This window comes from Fundulus heteroclitus, chromosome 15, assembly GCF_011125445.2.
Source record: "Fundulus heteroclitus isolate FHET01 chromosome 15, MU-UCD_Fhet_4.1, whole genome shotgun sequence".
Taxonomy (NCBI): domain Eukaryota; kingdom Metazoa; phylum Chordata; class Actinopteri; order Cyprinodontiformes; family Fundulidae; genus Fundulus; species Fundulus heteroclitus.
Genome location: NC_046375.1, coordinates 13,089,767 through 13,103,610, shown reverse-complemented (window position 1 = coordinate 13,103,610; position 13,844 = coordinate 13,089,767). Strand labels below are relative to the sequence as shown.

The 13,844-nt window shown below is 41.2% G+C and overlaps 1 protein-coding gene across 2 annotated transcripts in view; it reads left to right on the top strand.

Annotated features, from left to right (window-relative positions):
- The window catches only part of rps6kc1 (ribosomal protein S6 kinase polypeptide 1), a 36,698-nt gene that overhangs the window by 10,611 nt on the left and 12,243 nt on the right, over positions 1–13,844 (top strand). For both annotated transcript variants that reach the window (XM_012867385.3, XM_012867384.3), the window contains exons 10-13: positions 2,805–2,852; positions 3,304–3,436; positions 5,505–7,142; positions 10,031–10,120. In XM_012867385.3, coding sequence (XP_012722839.2) covers positions 2,805–2,852; positions 3,304–3,436; positions 5,505–7,142; positions 10,031–10,120 — 1,909 coding nt within the window. The remainder of the gene's footprint in view (positions 1–2,804; positions 2,853–3,303; positions 3,437–5,504; positions 7,143–10,030; positions 10,121–13,844) is intronic.

Here is a 13,844-nt window from a genome sequence, read left to right as displayed (position 1 = left end):
GAAAAAATAACAATTGTAAATACATACAACAACAATATTAATAATAACAAAGGAATATTGTTATCACTATAAAACACAATTGTTCTTGGCATAATTCTTGTTGCTGATAACGGTAAATAATACCAAAGTTTCCCATACCGCAGAGGAACCCAAGTTAATGTTTATGAATCCTGTTACATCCTACAGTGTCCCGGGTTGTCACGATACTAAAGTTTCAAATTTAATACCAATGCTAAAAAAAAAAAAAAAAAAATCAATACAATTTTTGATGGCGTGGCATGAAAAAGTGTTGAGCCCAACAGCGGCTCTGCTTTCTGAAGACCCTCAGTAGGAGTTGATGACTACGTTATCACTGCTCCATGTAGTGTGTGTTTCTGTAGCTGCACCATGGCAGACAAAAAGGCACTACAGGGGGTTATTAACACCACCTAGAAGATCATTGGCCACCCTCACGCCCCCCCACAAGAACCTCTAGAGCACCCGCTGTCTCGGAAGGGCATGCAGCGTTCTTAGAGACGGCACACACCTAGGACACCTGGTGTCTCAGCTGCTGCCCTCTGGCAGACGTTTCATGGTGCTTAAAACATGGACTAACAGACCGAGGGACAGTTTTTACAACAGGGCCATAGCCCTGTTAAATGCAAATATTTGACCCTGTCCTGTGTTGCCAGGTGCAATAAACATATGTGAGATGCTTTTTTTTTTTTTTTTTTCTAATTGTGCTCACATTTAAAGTCTTGTCATCCCTTAATTTAGATATAGTGTGTTTTTATTTGTTTTTATTATTTAATTATTTTTATTTATTATTGCACAATGTTGAGAAGAACTGTTCCCCATTTTTGTTGCTTGTCTATGCTGTGCAATGACAATAAAGTCTCTGAGATCCTAAAGGGGATAAATCATGTAACATGCACTTTTTTAGCCCTCAAATCAATTTTGTTGTGTACTTGTAGTTTCTAGGATTGCAGCAAATTTAAATGTAGGTGCTGCACTGATACCTTCATATTATGTTTGGGTCATATTTTTCAAGCTGTTCTATTTGATCTGTTTTCTATTAAATTTGTTGAATAATTACATCACAGTATTTTGCTGCGGAGTTGCTAGACAAGGTCATGGAGTTCAGGCTTACTGATTTTGTGAATCCGCCATTTTTATTTCTCTGAGTGATTTTGTAGTCCAAGCTGAAGGATGCCGAATTTACGAGTGGATAAGTGTTCTGTTGTTCATTACACCGACCCCCTCCGCATCCTACAAAAATGGCCAAACAGGGTGAAGTGGAACGCTCTGCAACCTCTAGAGGGCGGGGTGTGAACTGCTTCCTTTGGATTTAAAGCAGGGGTGTCAAACTCATTTTGGTTGAGGGGCCGGATACAACTTAATCTGATCTCAAGAGGGACACACGAGTAAACTCATTGCAAGATTAAATAGAACTAATAAAAGTGGACTTGTCGATTTTTATATTAAATTAATTTCACTTTTACACAATATATTATGGGTAACCTCAGCGTTTTAAGAAAAGTATGTGCAATTTCAACAATACTTTTACTCAGTTAAACATTTACTTAAGTGCATTATGCATAAGAACTGATCACAGTGATTATACAATGTTGAAAAACATTTATTCACATTATTTGGAACTTAAAAACACTGTCCTGCATGACAAAATACATCAAACAGATAAAAATTAAGAAATGATTTAAAATCAGTTTTCCACATCTGAAGCTCAGTGCTACCATCTGCTGATTAAAACACAGCGCCCCTTGTGGACAATATAAGAACTGCAGATTTCCAATTAAACGAAGTACATGTTTATTTCAATTATTGTTTTATCATTCTCTTCCTTTTATCTCATCTTTCTTTCACCTTTTCATTTTTCTTCTTGTTCTTCCTTTCCTCTCCTACTTTCCCTTTGTAGTGTCCATATTATTTGAGATATTCCCCGCATGAATCATAATAAAACTATTCACAGTCATAAATCAAGCGGAGCACTATGGCAAAAGCAGTACTGCTCCACTTGTGAAAGTCAAATCTGATGAGCTCTTTTTGGCATTAAGACAACAATTCCTATTGCCACATTGCCAGACAGGACACTGTGGAAAAAAAAAAAAAAGATTATTTTTTTTTTTTTTTAATAATGATAATGCATTTAGCCACCGGGCCAGACTAAATTGTTCGGCCCGCCGAAATCGGCCCGCGGGCCGTATGTTTGACACCCCTGATTTAAAGAGACAGCACCAAAACGAGTTGCTGCCAGACACACCTCAGAATAGTGGTGAACATGGGGGTAAATTAATGAGGATTTCAGACCACAGCATTGCTGTTCCACTTTGTATAGACCACGACTGAATGATTTCAATGTGAAAATGAAGAACTGAAAAGCATGATATATTCTCTTTAAATCATGCGGTACCGTTAGCTTGTAGCGTTAGCTTAGTCTTGTGGCATCGTTCAGTGTTTCAGTTTTTCCTGTCCGTCTGCCTAATAGGGAGTGTTTCTCCAAACAACAATTTTGTATTTGTCTTGTCAATAAAGAGGGACGCACATGTTTTTCTGGATGTACTCGACGTGTTTGCCGAGTTCAAACTTCCAGCGGTAGGTCATTTTTGAGATGAGTGGCAGCAGGCAGGGAGGAGTGTTTGTTGTTGTAGCGCTGCGGTTGGAAAAAGTCCAACAATTTTGGCTAATGTGAAAGGGTCAGGTCATATCAATTTTGATGCAAATTAGACCCAAAAAGCATTGGGGTCTGAGGTTTTAGTTGTTATTCGTTTCAAGATCGGCAAGTAAATGGCACTTTTTCACTGCAGGTTCTTCTGGTCATGGACAAGAGAACACAGGAGACGTTCATCCTCAAAGTAAGTATCGTTTGCGTGTTAGTGGGTGTTTGTGTGTGTTGTGCTGAAGGCTCGTCGTCCTGGCTATGAGTGTGAAGTGTGCCTGAAGCCCCCGTGTGTGACCGGTGTAATTGATTCTAATGGGCCCGTCTCTGTCAGCTCCTCTGCTCTCAGGTGTGAGACGTGTGCCAGATGCTAACACACAAATGACGACACGCACAGACACACACGTATAAAGGCAAACCGACACATTTTCTCATACTCAACTTAATGTGCGGTGCTCTTTTTAAATCAGACGCTGCATATAGCGCGATGAATCCAGCGACTTTGGGTTGCCCTGGGGCGTAAAATGACTCTTTATCAATAGGTTTCTCCTTTGGTGGTTTCTCATTTCTCACTAAAACCAAACGGCTGACCTAATCCTTCCTTTCCTTGTCTGATTTTTGTTGTGTAACACGCGTTTTTGTTGCAGGGGCTGAGAAAAAGCAGCGACTGTGGGCAGGCTAAGAAGAATATCATGCCTCTGTCTGTGCAGCACATGGTGCAGCTGAGAAAGTTCATCATGTCTGAAGACACTGTTTTTCTGCTGCTGCACTACGCTGAGGGTGAGGCCATCTACATATCTGCTTAATGTTCTTAGCTTCTTCTTGTTTTTTTTGTTGTTTTTTTTCCCCTCGCTCATCAGATCTCCTGCCCTCCCTGTGCCCTTGTTTCAGGCAGATGTTTTATTGAGATGGGTGTGTGTCACAGGTCATTATTCTGAATACCAGGTGGTGCCATGCTTCATTAGCTATAGAAACACCTGGGCCTCCTTACATCCTACTTACTCCTGGATGTGCTTGTACGCTTTGCACATACAGGGAAATACCAGCATATTTTTTAACACCCCATAACTGTTTTAACCCAGTGTTCTCCCTAATTAAAATTTGCTAGCAAATACTGACCCTGAATCAAAGTTTGTTGTTTTTTTTTTGCAAATTTTGTTGTTCAGGAGTCTTTTTAATGCAAGATCTTGATGGGCCGAATGAGGAGAGACAGGCAGACAAAGGGAAGCAGTGACCTAATTGACATTGGACGCAACAAAACGTGGATGGGTTTACTTTCTAAGGCATTGAGCTGCCCCGCCATTATCATTATCATAGCCGTGAAGTCTGTATTCATTCTAATCACACACAACAGATGCTGGCTTCCAGCTGCTTCTCCCTACAGCTGTAGATCTCTGTGTTTACAGGGCCTGGAAAAATATGGAATTGGATTTTTCTTTATGGTTCTTGACCTGTGGAGGTGTTTGCAAAAGCAAAATCTCCTGAAGGCCCCTCAACCCAAAAAGGATGCGTCCATCCTTCCCATTGACTCACTGCAGATATATTTTGAGATTAAATAAATAATAAGGATTGGCTGGAATAGTATGAAATTAAAAAAAAAAAGTGCATAGGACTCCTACAGGTCTTCTTCAGCATGTCTTGGTGCAGTAATTGCTAATTCCTGTCGCTAACTCTCAATTAGAAGGCATAGTTAACATTTGTTTGGACGTTTGTTACCAATATTATCAGCATAGTAATTCAAATTTCAGACTGAAAAAGTTTTTTTACTCTAAGCATTTTAAGAAGTTTTTTCAATATAATTGTAAAATTGTTTAAGTTTTTAACCCTTCATTCCCTAGCTCCCTCTTCCTTCCTTGATTCCTCCCTTTCTCCTTTACTTCTTTATGCCCTAACATCCTTCTATCCTTACTACCATGTGCCTCTACTTCTTCCCTTCGCCACTTACCACCTTTGTGTCCTAACTTTCTTTTTACCTACTTCCTTGTGCCCTAGCTTCCTTCTATCCTTACTTCCTTCATTATTTCCATGTGCCTCAACTTCTTTCCTTCCTTCCCTGTCTTGTCTTTCCTTCCCTCCCTCTGTCTATTGATTCATGTTTCTTGCCTATGTCCTTACCATCCTTCCTTCCCTGTATCCTATCTTCCTTCGTTCCTTTTCATTTCCCTTCCTTCAATTAGTTTCTTCTTTGTGTCCATTCTTTCCTTCCTATTGTCCTACATTTCTTCCTTCAGGGTCTCCTTTCCTGGGTTCCATCTCATTCTCTCTTTGTTTTATTGCTTTTTTCCCCCTTGTGCCATATTTTAAATATCTAGTTCATAGATATCTGCCAGAAATTCATGGTGAACTTCTCTGTTTTGTAACAAATAAACATCTATAGGGCGATTTCTCTGGAAGGTTGAGTCTGGAAACGCATGGGTTTATGTTAATGTGTTGGGATCTTGGATTTTATGAATTTTGGAGATATTTAGACTGTAAACTGCAGGTTAGTCTTCATATTTGCAGATGGCAAAAAAAAAAAAGATACTGCTGAGGAGTCCCAGTTTGATCAATCATCAATAGCTTCACTGTCTGACAAACCAAACGGTTTACACATTTCATGTGCACTGGTCACATTTTGAAACCAATTAAGCAACACATTGGCACATTGATTTATTTCTATAACTAATGCAGCTGAATGCAGATGTATATGTAATCAGAGCTAATGACAATAAGGAGTCAGAAGTCAAAATATAGAGTAATGTTGGTTTTGTTGCGTTAACAAAACTGTAGCTACTTTTAATTTGGGACTAATACATTCTTCCTTCCTTATTAGTTCTTCTGTTGTAACTTTGTGCTTCCTTTCTCTTAGGTGGGAAGCTGTGGTCTTACATAGGAAAGTACCTTTGTAATTCCAGCCCAGAGGAGAGCTTTGACATTCCTTTCATCCAGAAGAGTCACACAACGGCTGTGCACTCTCCCCACCATATAATACAGCAGCTGGACGAAGGTTCTGCCAGCTGTGATTCAGAACCCAATGCTGGTTCAGATCCTGCTGTCGGCCTTCAGAAAGAAGGAGCGATCCCATTTGTGTCCCCTGTTAAAAGTGCCGTCCCCGCAGGGCTCCACGAACAAACCAGAGCTCAGTCGGACTCCGGGGCTACGTCCGAAGAGGAGTGCACAAACAGCTATTTGACTCTTTGCAACGAGTACGAGCAAGAAAAGGTAGAGCCCGATGCACTGGAGGAGGGGGTCGATGAGAAGAGCGAAGAGGAAATGCTCTCTCTGGAGGTGCCTAATGCAACTGCGACAGCGTCTTCGTATAGTCGTTCGCTTCTCAGCAATGACAGCCTTTCTTCGCCGGGAGGCTCTCAGGAACTCGGCTTCTTCAGCGAGTTCTCTGACAAGAGTGGCCAGACCCTCGAAACTGACCAGAACCGCAGCGAGGGGCATGATCACAGTGAGGTTTTCAGTCCTTTACGGTCGCCCGCGGAGCCTCTCTCCTTGGACCAGTCCAAGCACACGCCGATGGAGTTCTTCCGCATCGACAGCAAAGACAGCGCTAGCGAGGTCACCGGCTCCGACTTGGGAGAGCACTGGCATTCTCAGAAGCAGCCCCCTCAGTTTTCCACGTCCGACCTAGGGTCCGAGGTCACCGAGGATCTCCCAGAGCTGGCTCAGGAGGTGAAGGGACCAAGCCTGGAGTTTTGGGGCTTGGACTGTAGCGATAAGGGGTCCAATGAGTCGGTGCCAGTCATCTCGTTCAAAGAGGCAGTAGTGGAAGATGAGGGTCACCCACCGGACCTGTTGGTCAATCTTCCGGTAATAAGTGGGACTGTGGACTTTACACAGAAGGAGCTAGAGCCTTCAGGGGTGTGTTTGGGCCTTGAGGTCGCAGCCTCGCCTCAAAAGTGTGTCCAGCCTGATGTTTTACAGCTTCATAGCCAGCATGAGGACCTGGAGGAGCAGCCACTAGAACAAGAGCTTTCATCTTTCTCTACAGCCTCTGCAACTTGCGACACTAGTCTCGCGTGTACTTCTCTATGGGACGACAGCTTCGCATTTGGACTCGAGGCCTCCGACAAAGTCTTCGATCAAGACGACAGCCAAAGCAGTGATCACCACCTTGAGACGGGCCTTTTGAGTGAGAAATCTCAACCCTCTACGACAGGAGACACAGACTCTGCTCCGGTCCCCAGCGACGGCAGCATGGCCTCCGTCCCAGCCACGAACGCCGCTCAGGCTTGTGCGGTCGCTGAGGGTTTATTGGATCTTGATGGTGAATCATCAGGAGTCAATAAAGCCACAGGTAGCAGCGACTTTGATAAAGAAGTGTCACGGCTGTTTGCAGAGTTGGATGAGCTGTCGCTGGCTGCCACCCAAGCTCATATCCCAGAGGACTTTGTGCGCTGCTGGGCTGTAGAGATCGTGACGGCCTTGGACGGTCTGCATCAAGAGGGCATCATCTGCCGGGACTTGAATCCCAACAACATCCTGCTCGACCATCAAGGTTAGACATATCGGCTATTGATTCCTTACACTTAAAGACGTTTTCAAGCTCTCTTTTTGTGTGCTAAGGGTTTTGTTTTTCTGTGTAACTTGAGAGTAAGTGATGAACTGACAATGTACAGAAAGGTTAATAGCTTTTCAGTAGTAATGAATACAAAGATGGCCACATGCAGGTTGTGAGCACTGAGCTATATAATACACTGGAGTGCTAATCGCCGGCTGTTTGAACGAGTCGCTTTGAAGCCACCAGCCGCCATATTGGTACTCCCTATTTCCCCCCAGTAACTAGGGAATATGTGCGCTACAGCATCGAATAACGAGGATTTTCTCATGTTCAGGGGGGCTTAAGACTTTTAAAATGTCAAATGCCATATAGTTTTATGTTATGTTCTAAAAATATGAAGTACTGAGAAAGTCATGTGCTGAAATATTTTGCATTTTATTCATTTAAATATATATGTTTAACATTTATAAATATATAAATAACAATGTACAAAAACATATATTTACATATGTGTATACATATGTCTAGATATATACATATACACATACTTATATATACATATATATATATATATTTAATATGAATAACATGTAAAATATTTCAGCACCTAATTTCCTAGTAAATGAAAGTGTTAGTACATCCACTGACTGTAGAATTACCTGTGAAACATTTTCACTCAGCCAGAAAACTGCTTGTTGTTGCAACCAAATCCTATGGGATTCTGTGAGAGTAGGGAGTAGCAAGATGGCGGCCAGTGACTTCAGTTTTTCGGCAAAATCAGCACTCCAGTGTATTATATAGCTCAGTGGTTGTGAGATGCTGAAATCTTGCTGGTAATACATTTTATGAGAGTAGGAATTGGACAAGGTACCGAGTGCTGTGCCTTTCAGAAGTATTCACATGCCACAAACTTTAATCTATTTTGTCGGGATTGTATGTTTAAGACCAACACCAGGTAGTGCTTACGACATAGAAGGAAAAAGAGACGTTTTCAAGTCCGGCCACAGATTCTCAGTTAGACCCAGATTAGTTTTCCTGTTCCGGCTGAAGGGAATCAACCCACAGCAGGATGCTGCCGCCACCATTTTCCACTCGTGGATGGATTGTGTGTTCGGGGTAGGAATGAGAACAAATAATCGACTTACGATTAATGGTCAATTAATGGTTTAATTAAAGTTCGTTTAACCCGATTAACTGATGAGGTCCGCTTACAGACCTTTTAGTGTTGTAGTATGACCGCCATCCGGAAGAGGGCGCCGCCGCTCAGTGTGGAGACGGACCAGAGCTGTTATAAGAGAAAAACAGCAATCATGGTTGAGGCAACATGAAGCGGCCCAAACATAGTCCAGTGATATCATTTTACGCTTTTTAATGACGGCAAAGATGCAAAACGCACTTCAACCGATTCGGTTTTTAAACCTGAATACTCAACAAGCTCCTTAGGTTACGACCTAAGCTGCTCCTTTCCAGCCGTGCTGTATGGCTGGACACATTAGCAGAGGGCATTACGTAATTGTAACATGATAGAAAAAGACATGATAGACAAAAGCACGGTGGAGGAGGGCTTTCATTAGGATTTTAAGTGTTTCACTTATTTTGTTTCCAGTCAGTAACCTAATGGGTGTCTGTTTTGTGATATTGTATAAATATGTCTACGTTTAATAATGTGTGAGTAAACCACACTTTGTTGCTTAGCCAGCCAGTATTTAATACAGGTGGCATCATAAATTGTTAAATATAATGATGTGCCTCTTTTTAAATTCAACATATTGTGAAACAAAATCTATAAATCAGCCCTTCATGTTATGGATACAGGACAAAACACAGGTTTTTAAGAAAATAGCCACTTATTAATTGATCAATCGATTTTAGATTCATTCATTTATTGTTAACTTGCATCCCTAGTTCAGGGGGATGTGCAGTTCAGTCATTTTTAGCCACACGTCGCATTTTGTTTGTGGGCCTAAAAGTCTACTTGGGTGCGAAATGAGAGGAGCTCCTTTAACGTGTTTAAACAACAAAATTCTCCCACCTGAGCGGTGAATCTCTGCCGCTGCAGTTACCCTGGGTTTGTTTTCGTGCCAGACTTTTTCTGTTGTCAGATTATGGCTCAAGCAGTGATCAGTGTTTCATAGCGTAATCCTGCGTTAAACTTCTCCCCAACTTTATCCCTTACCTGTCTGCCGTGTTTCAGATTTCACTTTGTAAAAAAAAAAAAAAAATTATTATCATTGCCTACGTTGTGTTGGTCTATCCCATTGAATCTCAGTAAAATACATAAAGTTGGTGGTAGTAATGTTAAAGAGTGTAACATGTCTGCAAGGCAGTGTATATTAAAGATTTATAAGACTCAAAAATACAGCAGAATTCAGGTGCTTTGATTCTTACTGCTAACCTTTAATGTCAAGTTACACTTCTTACAATATTTTAGACCAACAGCAGGCCTTTATGACTTAATCACGGACTGGTTTACTAGACTTGAAGGCTCCGTTAGCGTTCTTTTAACATGATGTCAGATCCCCCCTCAACAACTTCTTTTGTCGTCCTACAATCATCTCTCTTTGCCTCGTTATCAACAAGCGTCTAATTAGCTGAGTGGTTGTTTTCGTCTCCCTGGTGGTAATTATTGTTTTAAAGGGCCCATCAGCGGCCTAGTGTGGTGCATCAGTCTGGCTAGCCGAGGCTAATGGCTTCGGCTACCTAATGACACCATTAGTTCTAATGATAGCGTTAACGGGTAGCGGCTAAACAGGAGTAATCGTCAGGGCTGTTTGCTTGAAAATCTCACAGAGGGCTAGAAAGGAGCGGAGGAAGGGAGCTCTCCAAAGGTCTGTCAATAGTTTGGAAAGTTGAGTGTTTTTTTTTTTGTTTTCCTCTCTCCTTAGGGCATGTGCAGCTCACCTACTTTTGTAGTTTGTGTGATGTGGAGGAGTCGTGTGACAAGGAGGCCATGGCCAGTATGTACTGTGCACCAGGTGAGAGACACAAAAACGTTTTAACGTTCATCTTGAAAACTTCTTCACAAGGCCGAAAGTCTTTTTTTTATTTTATTTTATTTTATTCTTTTTGCCTGTTTAAGCTGGAATTTGGCTACTTTCTCAACTGACCAGATGCAACCTAATCAAGGTTCTCCTTTTTAAGTGCAGAACAAAGCTTTTAAGAGAGCATTTTCATTGCATTCTGTACACAATTCAATTATTTTTTAGTTATATAGCGCAAATTCATGATACATGTCATCTCAAGACACTTTAAAAAGTCATATTCAATCAAATCATACAGATTGATCTAAAATGTTCCTATCTAAGGAAACCCAGCAGATTGCATCAAGTCTTGACGAGCAGCATTCACTCCTCCTGAAAGAGGAGTGAATGCTGTCCACTCCTCCGCAGTGGACAGTCGTCTGCATTGTTGATGGCTTTGCAGCAAGCATGATGCGACAGTGGAGAGGAAAACTCCCCTTTAACAGGAAGAAAAAGGCTCAAGCAGAACCAGGCTCAATGTGAACGGTCATCTGCCTCAACTCACTGGGGGTTAGAGAAGACAGAGCAGACACACAAAAAGCACAGAAGCATTGATCAAGGAATCCTTTCTATGGTATAAGGTAATAGCGGATGATTCTGTCTCCCCTGGATGATGTCACAGCTAACAGAACGCCAGACCAGGTGTACCTGCTATGAAGAAATAAAAAACAAAAAGTTAAAAGCGGAATTAACACCAAACAATTTAAATTGGAGAACAGTAGGAAAACTCAACAGAGTGAGAGAAATAGACCCTGATGTCCTCCAGTAGCCTATAGCCTATAGCAGCTATAACTATAGAGGTAGCTCAGGGTAACATGAGCCACTCTAACTATAAGCTTTGTCAAAAAGGAAAGTTTTAAGATTAGTCTTAAAAGTAGACAGGGTGTCTGCCTCACGGACCAAAACTGGGAGTTGGTTCCACAGGAGAAGAACCTGATAGCTAAAGGATCTGCCTCCCATTCTACTTTTAGAGACTCTAGGAACCACCAGCAGTTCTGCAGTCTGAGAGCGAAGTGCTCTGTTAGGAACATATGGGGTAATCAGAGCTCTGATATATGATGGAGCTTGATTATTAAGGGCTTAATACGTTAGAAGGAGAATTTTAAATTCTATTCTTGATTTAACAGGAAGCCAATGAAGGGAAGCTATTAGCAACTATTGCTGTAGCATTTTAGATCAGCTGAATGCTTTGAACTGTATTTTGTGGACTTCCTGATAGCAAAGAATTACTATAAGTCCAGTTTGTCAGCATCACTCTTGAACAGAATATTTCTAATTTTGGCAATATTGCTGAGGTGAAAAAATGAAATCCTGGAAACCTGTTTAATATGGGATTTAAATGACATGTCTTGGTCAAGCACAAGCACAACGAAATTGGGGAACAGTTCTCCCCTTAGTTTTTCATCTATCATTATTTTTTTAAGGCAGTCTTAACATACATTTTTAGTGTTCTGATAAAGCTTTTTTCCCCCACAAACACCATTCATACATCAGTTTTCAAAATAAAAGGTTGCTTATTTTGCATATGTTTCATAGTTTTGGTAGGAACAATGGCAGCATTTGACACATGAGGAAGAAAGGATCTGCTTCATTATAAAGGGGGGAAAAAAGCTTTGCCTGTGCATCAAATATTTGATAAATGAAAAATGTAACGTGTTTTATTTAAACTCTTCCAATTTTTTGAGTTGTTGATATTCCCAAAAACTAGAGATGTTAATTTTCTGATCAACACTATTTCATAGTTGTCCTTGATTCTGATTAGTCTGAGTATTTTAAGTTATCAAAAGGGGGTGGGGGGGGGGGTAAATTTGCCGCAACTTTTTCCACAAAATTAAGTACCCTAATCGTAAAAGATGTGCCCCATAATGCTTCAAAGCCTCTGTCCCAAACCTTTATCTTTATATTTGTTAAACATAGAAAAGTGCATGAAAGTACACGATGCACTTCTAGTCCTAAAATGATTGGAATACTAATTCTTTTTTTTTATCCATTTATTTTATGCGTCTGGGTCATTAGAATATTTTTTTGTATTTGACCAGCTGATCACCAGTCAGAACCGATGAAGGGACAATTGTCTATTTAAGGAGTGCAGCTCTGGCTCCAACTGAACAGAATAACGTGTAGAGTTAAACATACGATCACCGCATAAACTAGAACACGATGTGTAAATAAACCTGCTGATGAACGCTAAACATTTTGAATATTCAACCTCTTTAGTTCCACAGATCATGCTGTAGTACTCGTTTTGTCCTTTAGAGGGTGGTATTGTGCTACATTCTGTCAGTGGCGCTGTAACACAGTGTGTTGCTCCCAGCTGACTTGTGGCAGCTTTGGCATGCTGTTTAAAAGCTGCCTAAAACAAACTGCTGCTAGACTACAGCGTCGAGTCCCTGTTTAGCCCTTCTGTGTGTTTGTTTGTGTGTGTGTGTGAGGGAGTGTTTGCTTGTGCACTCGACTTCAATAGCTTGCTATTTTTTACCATTAAAGTATTGCTGTCTGTGGTACGTCTGCATACTGGACTGCTTTCTATGTTTGATTTATTTGTTTAGATTACACAGGACTGACAGACACTAACTGAAAACCGTGGTTGAAGCGCCTTGACCCTCGCGCTAAATGCTAAACCCTGATTTTTGTTTAGCAGGTACGTTGACAGCAGTAGATGATTGGTGAGAAAGCTGGAAAGCTCAAATTTAGAGGCTGTGTATTATAATTATGCAACTTTGGGTCAAGTTGGTAAATAGGCATGCGATTCTTACTACCTAAGCTTAAGTAAAAAGAGCCCGTTGTCCCAATATTACTGTATTTAAACAGGAATTTTAAAACAAAAATATGAAATATGTTATAATCGCTTCTTTATTACAAAAAAACAACACTGCTACTGCTTCCAAAATAACATATTGATTACTGCTGTACAACGGTGCTGCTGTTGGCTGCTTAACTCTAGTCTTAAAAGAGCATTACCTTAATAAAAGCGGTCCTATTTTGAGTTGACCACAGCGCAACTCTCTGTGGTTTTTATGATTGTAAATATTTCTCCAACAGCCAAATTTGTCTTTCTTGTAAGTGAGCAGCCTTCTTTCAGCCAGCTGACTGGCAGGGCCCAGGTGGAGGGCTCCTGGTGTCAGCATTTTTCTCCGTCATCGTCTTAAAAGGACGGTAAACCTTAGGAACAGCGTGGCAGGAAGTGCCGATAACTGGTTGCTGGCCCACACCTCGTGGTAAATGGAGAAACTTCAGCTTTTTAAACGATGTGAGAAATGCCGTTTCATCCCTAAACTGTGACACTTTTCAAGAAAGAGTTTGGAGAGCATCATTCTGAGCACACCTGTCCTCTGAATCTCATATAGTAAGGAAATCTAGTGTGTGTCATCCCAGCAGTGTTTAAATTTACATTTGTATGAATTTCTGTCTGAAAGCTTCTGTGCGCCATAAATTGAAATCTTATCGATGTATGCAGTCCTTTTTAAACGGCTGCCTTTTGTGCGTCCCACCCGTATACGAGGTGTGAAACTTGTCTCGATAGTTACACTTGATCCCCAGTGGATTATTGCGTGTAATGCATAATATTTCCCAGCAGGAGGTGTGTTGCGATGCCGTGAAGTTAAAAGACCACTTCGGCATTTATTGACTGTTGCCGTTCTGAATCACTGGCAACTTCCTCTCTTTATCTCGTGTCTCA